Raw genomic sequence first — 10,701 nt, forward strand, 5'->3', positions numbered from 1 at the left:
TATATATATATATATATATACTTAATAGTTTTTTTTAAATATTAAAAATTATAATCTTATCTCTATAGAAAATATTTTTTAATGTTATTATTGTCTAATAATTATTATTTTATTATATTAATTATAATATATATAATTTTTAAATTTGTAATTATATATATATGAATGAGTGCGGGTGTGAGCGGAGAAACCCAAACCCGTTGCAGACAAGAATGAAGCTTAAATTTCACATCCACTATGAAACAGAGGTGTGTACACATTTTCCACGATTAATCAGGTACCGGAGTGAATGAGACAAAATTCGTCTCGTCCTATTGTCAATGTCTCTTGACAAATTTCATACTTGTCCATGTTAACAACCCACACATCTTGTTAAAGTATATTGTTTTGAAAAAAAGTTAGTGTGACATAGATATTGCCGAGGAAGTAAATATTTAAAATTGCAAACGGTTTCTAAGTAGGGTGTGCTTGCATAAGACTAAAATTTTAGAGATATTAAAATTTTACTTTTATAGTTAAAATATAGTATACAAAATTATATAGGAAAACAATATTAAAGTTTGAGTAGTTCAATATTTGTTCTTCTTAAATTTTAAGTCTAAAATTCTAAATTTATAAATTGTTAAATTTATAATTGAATATGTATAAAAAATAATTGGTCTTATCTCCAAACGACTAGTCTAGTTATATATGTAAGAGGTTCAAAGATTGATCAATCTCTATCTACACTAATATTTTCCTCTCCCCTAACATAGATACTAACTACTTATAACATTTGCTTATCAAAAAATAAAATGATGGATCTTGTTTTATCTTTATACTAAAATTAGAATTTTAGAAAATAAAAAAGTTTTGTTTATCAATTATCATACGCTAGTTACTCACATATCTTTAAATTAAGTTTGGAAAGAAGAACACAAAATTTAAATTATTTTTTATAAAAAATTCTTTTACCAACAGTTGTTCGTCTCTTCTCCTCTAAAAAATATTATCTTTTATTGAGATGAGAATGTGATTTTATCATGCAAAAGCAAGTTGACCGCATCAAACATAATGAAATTTATTATCATTATATTAGTCATAAGATCTAAGATAAACTGATTAATATATATAAAAAAAAAACATAACAAGTTGATTAATATTGCATCAAATATAATGAAATTCATTATCATTATATGACTTATAAATAAAATAAAAAATCGATATAAAAAAATATATGAGACTAAATTCAAACTTCACACAATACACTGAAATATTTTAAGGGACAGTCCTAAAATCAGCAATAATTAGAAATTTCAAAACCAAAGAATCAACCAATAATTTAAAAACAATCAATTCCTCCATTAGAGTAACTATATCCCTAATTGATAATTAGTTGCTATTTAAATAATATGAACTATGAACATGTTAAATGTGTTTTCTAACATTTCTCCTTTAAGTTGTAGCATACATGTCACTAAATTTGTTGCAAACGTGGTTTAAATGACAACCTTTTAAGTAAACATGTCAATTAGTTGATTAACAGAATTGACATATAAATAATTATGACATTAATAGATATATTAAAAAGTATTAAGAGAATAAAAAAATGATTAAAATTGACAAAATCAATTGTGGCATGATTTTGTCACAACTGATATGAGTCGGAATATAAAGTTAGGTTCTTCCGTCAAACTCCAAGGAAAAAAAAATTAAAAATCCTTCAACAAAACTATCAAACTTATATTGGTTAACACGGCAAAAAAAAATCAAGGATAATATTAAGAATAGGATAGATTCAAGAAGAAAAAAAAATTAAAAAATATCTAGCTTCACCATTGACTATCATGCTTATAAATTATTTTTGTTATAGAAAAATGTAAAATTTAAGTGAAAAGAATCACTGAATCAGTATATGTAAATATATAAATATCATTGTGCTAATTTTCTAGGAAACTTCCGCTTAAATAATTAAAGGGTTCAAGTATCTAAAGAGTATTGTTATTTTATTTAAATTTTTCAATTGATACTTGTGATTCTTCCATTAACATCAGACAGAAATCAATTTATAATTCAATCAAATAATTATATTTAAATAATTAATAAATTTTAATTAAAGACAAATCATTCAAGAAATGAATTACTAAGATTTCATTCTTAAGAACCATAGAATTAAAAAAAGTTACAGTTCATCGTAATTTTATATCAGTCTTACTGAGATCTTTAAATTAAAAACTTCCAACTATTATGTTCTTTATATTTGTAATCTTTTTATTTTCATCAAAATATTTTTTTATCAATTAAGTTAATTATATTTTTTTAATCATACATTAGTCGTGAATAGTCATATAAAATGCCAATGACTCTTATCTCTATACGTGATTGGGTCATTCAGACGAATCAGACCAAATATAGAACTACTTCACACTTGGATGTTTGGATAGTTGCTGAAAGTTTTTTGTGGAGATTGAAACGCAATCCTACTTAACCAGCTCAACATTGCTTAACCAACTCAGCCAAGCTCATTTAGTTAAATAAAATAAAATATAACAATTTATTCTTGAAATATCTTTTTGCCCAAAATATAAAATCGTACAAATTGTAATGGTAAATATCGATGCTAAATTCATTCCTCAACTATGCACCCTTTTGCAACTCCGCCAACATTTCTTTTAAAAGATCTTGTGAAAAAAAGGCTTCTGACAAAACCAACTTTCTAAAGAAGAGGCATTATCGAAATCGACTTCAAAACAATTTATAATAGACATTTCCTTTTTTTAATAAATTAGAATAAAATCCTCCAGTCAACATAGTTTAACAAGACCAGTAAAATTTGTGGCAATCAGGAACAACAATTTCATTCTCCAATATGTGGAAACCAAGGAAAAAATTTGTGCCAGAAATAGTATACATTAATTGTCACAGTCCTCAAAGTTGTAGTTTGAATTTTTGAATGAATGTTGAGGGACAAATATTCAACAAAGTCAAACCATTATAACAAAATGGCATGTAGCATACCTGAACTTCTGGCGGTGCTACATAGACAAATAATTTAGAAGATTGAAAATTTCCCTCCATCTGCTTCCCTTTTAAATCAGTTCCGTAGTCTCTTCTCGAATCAGTATAAATACAATTCCCTCCGATTTGAATGAGCATTTGAAAATGACTAATACTGTGGTCAAAGGCACATAAAACATTTGAAGCTAACCACTTCATCTGCAAGAAATAAAACCAAACAGCATTTCCCGTGAAAAAGGCCATTGTACATAATTGATTTCAAACAACTGAAGTTATATTTCATTTTGAATTTCTTCTTATCTCAACACCTAACAAAAATGTATGTAAAATCTGTTATGCCTCAAATGCCAATGTTACCATGAGGTCATGCTAGCACAAAAAATCATACAAAAGCATGAAACATCAAACATGCATTTTGAGAGAGAGACAGAGAGGTGGGCAGAGGTGTAAACTATTTTCTTTTTAAGTTCCCTTCTAAGCTTCAACTGTTAAAACTAGCGGTGGAAATAAGATTTATTTTATAATATAGAGATGGTAAATTGACCTCCTTTGAACAAAATATAGACAATTTGACATCACCAACAATTCAAAAGTGATTTCTATGAAGAACAATGATATACCAACACACTCTTTAGATAACTTTTCAACACGGTATTATCGGGTGACGTTTAACTGTCCCACTTCTTAATTGATTGGACTAACATGAATTTTACCCAATAAAAAAATTTGTACGAAAAAGAGTGTGAATTGCCAACATTTTTCTTTCACGTGAAATGCTATATTCACTATGTTATGTCTAGGGAGTAAAACAACTTCCCAGTATATTATATTCACCTTTGCCTTATGATTACATAATGCTTTTGTTTTCCTACTCAATCTTGATGTTCGTCTTCTGACTCTGAATCTGAATCTGCATAAAGAGAATGTAGCAGTTTATGATCACATAACTAGTTAAAGAAATTGTGTTAAGCAAAACACAAATAGCTTCATAGTTAAAAATTTACAAACTAAAGCCAATATCGTAACTACAACAACTTCGGATTGATTGAATAAAACACAATCAATTTCTGATTCTATGATAAACACATCAAATGGATTATGTAACAAAAATATCCTCACAACATATTCTTTTGCCAATCAGTAACTTCAGTATTTCCATTGAGTTGGGGAATTAAACCAAAAGACTATAAATAACCCAAGCATAAGTCAACCTACATTTTAAATCCAGATTCCAGATTGAGTTGACAATAACTCAAGCCAGAACATCTAACAATCACAATACATCATTACTTTTTATGTTTATTTATATTTTATGTAAATGTAAGATATTATGCATAAGGAATATTCTTTTCAGAAGTTTTCGCACTTCATCAGGAATCCAGGCAGAGAATCAACTTACCAGATCGAACATCTTCACTAAGTTTTCCTCTTGCTTGGATTTGTTTAACAAGCATCCGATATATCAGCACCCACCAATAAATATGCAGAACCAGCAAGCAATATAGAAGACTGTTGAACATATAATAATATAATGGACCGTCCACTTGGTGTTTTTCCTTATCCAAGGTGAGAAGAACTTCATAGCTGGCAAAAAAGGGAAGAAAATAAAACACTTGAACCGACAATGATTTCAAATGATTTATGTATAAAAGTAAAATATTGCAAACTAGTAACCACGGTCCTACATGCCTTTATCCTTGATTTTCAAAGGTCAAACATGAGCATGCCTAGTAATGACTAACAAGAACTAACAATGGACAGTATAAAAAGGAGAGAATGAAATAGATTAATTGACATGTTTTTTAGAATAAGAAGGATTTTGTTAAACCTACAAGTGCATAATACAATAACAATTACCTTAAAAGCAAACAAGTTATATAAAAAATACATCTTTAGGACCATGGGTTTAACCAATCAAACCAGTTGAGCAGGCCAATATGTCCTTACTCCTTATCATTAAACCCTGGCCAATTACATTCAAAATTTGAAATGCTGGACACGACTCTTATAGAGAGGGAAACAAATATAAAAATAATAATGCAATGGTCAAGATGTAAATCTAATGATGCAGGCATGTGCGACTCTGTTTCTCTAACTTTTTATGTATGACACAGGTAAGGCAACAGATCTTCTCATGTAAAAATTATGCCTTTATTTCTTCTCAATCATCAAATAGGTAGGTCTCTACCAAAATTTATGAATATTTATGAGTGATAGACACAAAACTTTCACTGCGAGCTAATTAAGTGAAAATCTCGCATGAGGTTTTATTCCCATATTAACATTACCTTGATAAATTTTTCCACATTCTTCAACAGTTCAAATGAGAAACTCCATGGCATGTACATATGTCATAAGAACCAAAGGTGTACAACACTACTTCTTAAATAGACAAGGTCGGGAGGAGAATGCCAATAATTGATAAAAACCTATAGTGAAACTAACCATAACCAATACAATGGCTTCACAATTATCCTAAACATAATTCTATTTTTTTTTCTTTCTGGTACTAGCTGCAACTGATTAGAGTTTTCACCAAGTTTTTTATCATAACAAAACACGCATGCTTTGACACGGATGAATAACGTAACTGCTCTAAAAAATTACCCAAACACTAAACATTGTTGTACTCCAATACATAATATAAACCATTAATTAATAAGCATCTCCAAGCACTTGATTTGTGATAAAGGCACCAATATAAAGGAAAAGTTAATCATTAACAAGAAAAATTAGAGGCAAAAAATAAAATAAAAATAAAGGGATAAAATACTATAACAGTACAGCTACCATTTTGATAAGATTGCATGGAATTGGAAAAACATGTAAATCTTATCAAAAGATGACAACTTGAACTTGAAGAGCAACAGGGGCTAGCATCCTTTCAGAGTGTATAACTGTTAGGAATCCAAGAGTCTGGATTACAGGGATATAGAGGAAGTACACTAATATGTAGAAAAAGATAAGAAATAATATGAAAGAATATCTCCAAGAGCGAATATGCCCTCACAACCAAAATGCCAGTTAGAAAAAATGAAGTTTTGCATAAGATCTTTTCTAAGGGAGAGGAAGACTTTATTTATAGACTTCCCATACAAGCAACAAGAGGAAAAGGATTCAAAAACAACTACCTAGCAAACTCTAACTATGAAAACAAAAACATAACTAACTTAAATAACTTTTAATTTTCTCATAACTACTTTAACAACTCTAGTTTCCCTTTATTCTATATCCTAAAAATAACAGTAAAAAAAACACTTGCATTAAGTATATGAAGGGAGGACATCATATGGTTATTAACCAAGATAAGAATCCACATAATAAATAGGCGAGGACCAGAAAATATAATAGAAAGCAGAAAGAATGTAAATTGGGAAATGAACTAATACAAACCTTGTACTCCAAAGAATCCAGAATGGGTAGTAAATGAGGCGCAATATGATCCAAGATAAAACAAAAAGAATAAACGCAGTGCTAGCCGTTCTTTCAGCACCGCTGTATTTGGACATTTTCCCTATCTCTAAAAACACATCACTAGCATCATGAATTGCTAAAACAACTGATCCAACACGACCAAACCTGAATGTATTAAACATAGAAAAGAAAACACAATACTGTAATAGAAAACTATCAAAGCAAAATACATTCAAAGAAAATGGAACCAGCGAGCATATTAGTCCAGAATTCTTTCACTCTCTCATGTGTGTGTGTGTGTGCACATGTGTATCTTTGTTAGTTAGAAAAGTTGTTTCAAGTTTTAAAATTCATTTGCAATGCATAACTCATAAGTCATAACCTGTGAGGTCAATATGAGAAAGCACGTTCAACTATTTTTGATAAGGAGCTTGAAATGAATAAATCCAGACAAATCAAACAATTACAATAGAATATTGCTAAAAAGTAAAGTTTCACAGAAAATAACTTGGATGACAAGACATACTAAGGTCAATGAAAAACATACCTACAAATGTAAGACAACACAATGAGAATGACGGTAGCAACATGATGACTCATGGAAACCCCAAAGTCAGAGCGCCTTGTTTCCCAAAATATTAAAGCAAAAATGGAGTAAGAATAAAATCCAGCAGCATACATATATAATGCCTTCAATTTCAACCTGAAATATCAAAATGTCACTACTTTATCAGCAAGCTTAACTTCAATATAAAATTGATCTAAAGGCAAAATAATAACAAATAACAGATTAACATTGTAGCTGAATTGCCACATTAGTTGAACATGTAAAGAAATAAGCTTACTTAATCTTTTGATCTGGCCAGAGCTGACTCCCTGGCCCCACCCAAAAATATCTTGTATTGGTAAACCAAGGTTCGTCATAAGTTACAGACAGAGCAAGAACCTCAGCTGAGAGATAATAAATACATTTCCAGGCTGATTCCTTAAATTTATTAATCCTTTTTCTTCTATCATCTGTCTGGTAGTCCAACATCGTGTCCCCCTTTCCGAAAATCATCCTTCTTGCCACTTTCTGTAAATTTCTTTCACTTCAAGTTGATTAAACATAACCAGAAAAAATTCTAAAAATACTCATTAAAAAAAGTTACCACAACCCAGCAAAGGGTAATTTGTACATCATAAAAGTTTGATAACAAAGATAACCAAGACTTCAAAATTGAAAAAAATACAAATACTTTTCTTTGAATTTCATCCATATACTCTTAGGCACAAGTAATGAAGACGTAGAGGAAAATAAAAGGGCAAAAAATGTTAACATTATTACTCAGAACTACACACTTACACATTGACTTAAATGAACCACAATGGAAAAAAAGAATCATCCATATAATGCATTGTATTTAAAAGTTCAAACTACAAAATAGTAAGTACTTGTTACATATTACATATCAATTATAAAAAGTAGCTGAGGCAATTCTGTGTAGATGTAGACAGTAGGTACATAACATTAAAGAGCTTGCCAAGTAGTGGTCATATTGTGTGTATACATAGATAGATAGTTACATATAAAGGTGATGCTACTATAATAACAACCCTTTTAATGATATACAAAAAGGTATCATAAATGCCGCAAAACTTTTCAATAAATTAACATCTACTCTATTTCGTACAATATTTTCATTTCACACCCACATTCACTCATTACCAGGTGAAAGAAAAAAAAAACGTATCAGGCACTATCACGTTTATGTAAATATAGTAAAAAGGCACTACATTATTCGAATATTAATTAAAAATAGGTCTAAAAAACAAAAGAAAACAAAACGTATGAGAAACACAAAATTCGAAGTTTTGAATAAATGCATTCCAAAATTTCCAACAAGAAAAACAATGGTTACATAATTACATTACATAGTCGTATCTTTAAATAAATTAATAATCGATAGAAAGTAATAAAACACAGTACAAAAATTACGGAATAAAAAATTCAAAAAAAAAAAACAAAGAGAAAAGCATAAAAAGAAAAAAAAAAAGAATAAAAAAATGAAAGAGCATATACCTCGAAAAGGAATCTATCAAGAAGGAAGCGAATAGAAGGGAAGAAGAGAGCGAAGAAAGGGAGAAGGTAGAAATCCTCGTAAGCAGGGAAAGATTCATGGTGAAAGTCAATGGACTTGAATCGTTGAATCCAATCCATAATAATTATCAATCGTGTTCGTCGTGGTTATTTCAGAAATTTTCTCGGGAAAGAGAAGGAAAATCAGAATGAATCCGAATCTGGTTAATTAGAATGCGATAATGTTGCATAGAACGAAAGAAAGAAATGAAAAAGAAGAGAAAAGAAAAGAAAAGAAAGTGAAGAAAGTGTGGTGAATTTGGAATTGGATATATATAAGCGTGGATCGATGGAATCGATTAGGTCCTGTTTTTACGGTGGTTATGGGTATTATGAGTGCGTATGCGTTGATAATGAAGATTATGATTTATGATTATTATTACCCTTTTTGTTATATCCTTCTGTGGTTGATTTTGTTTTACTAATTTGCCCTTTTTAGTTTTACTGGCTGCAACTTCACATTTGATTGAGATTTTGAGAAACCTATACCCATGACATGAGTAAGTAGGTGAGAGAGAATGAGACAGTGAGATACCAAACAAGTAAGGCACTGTTTGGCTATCTGTCAATTCCTAACTGTTGCCTGTAACAATAATAATGGACGAAGTTTTTTTAAATAAATATCCTTTTTTTTTTCTTTTCATAAGAAGCTTCATCTCTTCAATTAAACACCATTAAGAATTAGCATATTTTGCTGTCAAGAGAATCCCGAATTCACACCTTCAGATATTCGCGAATTGTTACTTTGAGATTTTATGCTATAGAAAAATATAGATGTTAGTTTTTATTTTATTATTATAAGTATAAATATCCAAGGACCAATGATATACTAATTTCGTGAATGGGAGATTTTAAGGGTAGAAATTTTGAATTCAAATATTATATTACACTTAAATAAAGTCAATAAAATTTGATTATAAGTATTTGTAAAATCATTTTAAATTATCAAGGCAGACATAAAAATTAATATTTTTAAGGATGAAATATTATTTTTTCTTTATAAAATTCTCGAGTTTTACTTTTGGATTTTGTTTTATAAAATATAATATAATACTATCAATTGAAGGTGATGAGCCATTAAGTTTCTGATATTGATTTTATTTTTGAATGCAAATCAATTATTAGATTTTATGTTGGATTCACCACGAGATTCATTTGTTTTAATTACGAGACATTTTCATATCTAATATATATGGCCTGTGAAACCAATTTATTGTCAATGTGATATAATCGTATAATGGAAAATGGTAATAAGTATTTTTGTGCATTTGTTGAGCCACTTAATATCAAAATATAAATTTGGAAGTCTTGTATTAACACATTTAAATTTTAAAATTTCCTTTTTTTAAACGATTTTGGTATGTATATATTTCCTTCCAAATTTAAAAAATTATAATGAAACCTTTTTTCTTTTTTTTATTTAAATTATTAACAAATGCACTTGGAACACTTGTTAAATAAACCTTTTTTAGGATAGAATAGTCCTTACAAAAAAAGTAATAGTTTTTGTCCTTTACAAAATAAATCTGGATACATTAATCATTATATTAATTTTTTTAATTATTTGTTTATTCATTTTCGAGCTATGACCGAATTATATGACAAATTTAAGGGGATATTTAGATCCCTTCATAAGGTTTATGCAAAAAAAAAAAAACTTGAATCCCAATTTTTCAAAAAAATTGATAAATTTTGAATATTATTTATTTTTATTTAATTTTTAATTTCTTCTCTAATCGTAAAAGGATCGAATTTGTAGAACTCTAAGAAAAAAATTGGTGCTTTCGTATTATTTTATTGGGGACTAAATTGGTATTTTTAATTAGTGATAAAAAATTGACCTCAACATAATTTGATGGATATCTTTTTCAACAACTTTGATTAAATTTAAAAAGTAATAAACAAATATCCAAACCTACAGCATAACAATATTCATTGTTCTTAAGAATTTATCCGCCTTATGGCACAAACCCCAAGATTCAATATGCGTTTTCTTGGTATGAAGTGAGGTAACAACTAGTAAAAAATATTTTAAAAATCACTTACATGTACCCAATAGAATACCAAAAAATGAAAGAAGAAAAAGTATAGGTTTTTCATGTTTTATTAAAAAATTGTTTATGCACACCACATCAAATTAGTATTAAGGTATCCATTTAAATCAGAGAGAG

General features: G+C 28.8%; 1 protein-coding gene across 2 annotated transcripts; it reads right to left on the reverse strand.

Moving 5' to 3' along the window:
* Positions 1 to 2,811: 2,811 nt before the first annotated feature.
* Positions 2,812 to 8,853, reverse strand: LOC101509350 (ASC1-like protein). 2 transcript variants are annotated; one of them, XM_004509518.4, is made up of 7 exons: positions 8,474 to 8,853; positions 7,257 to 7,486; positions 6,959 to 7,114; positions 6,391 to 6,576; positions 4,397 to 4,581; positions 3,832 to 3,907; positions 2,812 to 3,195 (listed from the first exon to the last, which is right to left on the reverse strand). In XM_004509518.4, exons 1-6 carry the CDS (start codon positions 8,609 to 8,611, stop codon positions 3,870 to 3,872), a joined length of 933 nt encoding a protein of 310 aa, XP_004509575.1. In that variant the 5' UTR covers positions 8,612 to 8,853; the 3' UTR covers positions 2,812 to 3,195; positions 3,832 to 3,869. The 2 variants fall into 2 exon arrangements, with proteins under 2 accessions (XP_004509575.1, XP_073219876.1); XM_073363775.1 differs by lacking the exons at positions 2,812 to 3,195; positions 6,391 to 6,576 and having other exon boundaries at positions 3,855 to 3,907.
* Between the last annotated feature and the right edge of the window lie 1,848 nt (positions 8,854 to 10,701).

This window comes from Cicer arietinum, chromosome 7 (assembly GCF_000331145.2).
Source record: "Cicer arietinum cultivar CDC Frontier isolate Library 1 chromosome 7, Cicar.CDCFrontier_v2.0, whole genome shotgun sequence".
Classification (NCBI taxonomy): Eukaryota; Viridiplantae; Streptophyta; class Magnoliopsida; order Fabales; family Fabaceae; genus Cicer; species Cicer arietinum.

Coding starts and splice junctions, on each gene's coding strand:
- LOC101509350 (XM_004509518.4), bottom strand. CDS start 8,611: ATGGATTGGATTCAACGATTCAAGTCCATTGACTTTCACCATGAATCT. Junction 6,577..6,958: donor GTGTTGTCTTACATTTGTAG/GTATGTTTTTCA, acceptor TAATACATTCAG/GTTTGGTCGTGTTGGATCAG. Junction 3,908..4,396: donor TAGTGAAGATGTTCGATCTG/GTAAGTTGATTC, acceptor CTCTTTATGCAG/ATTCAGATTCAGAGTCAGAA.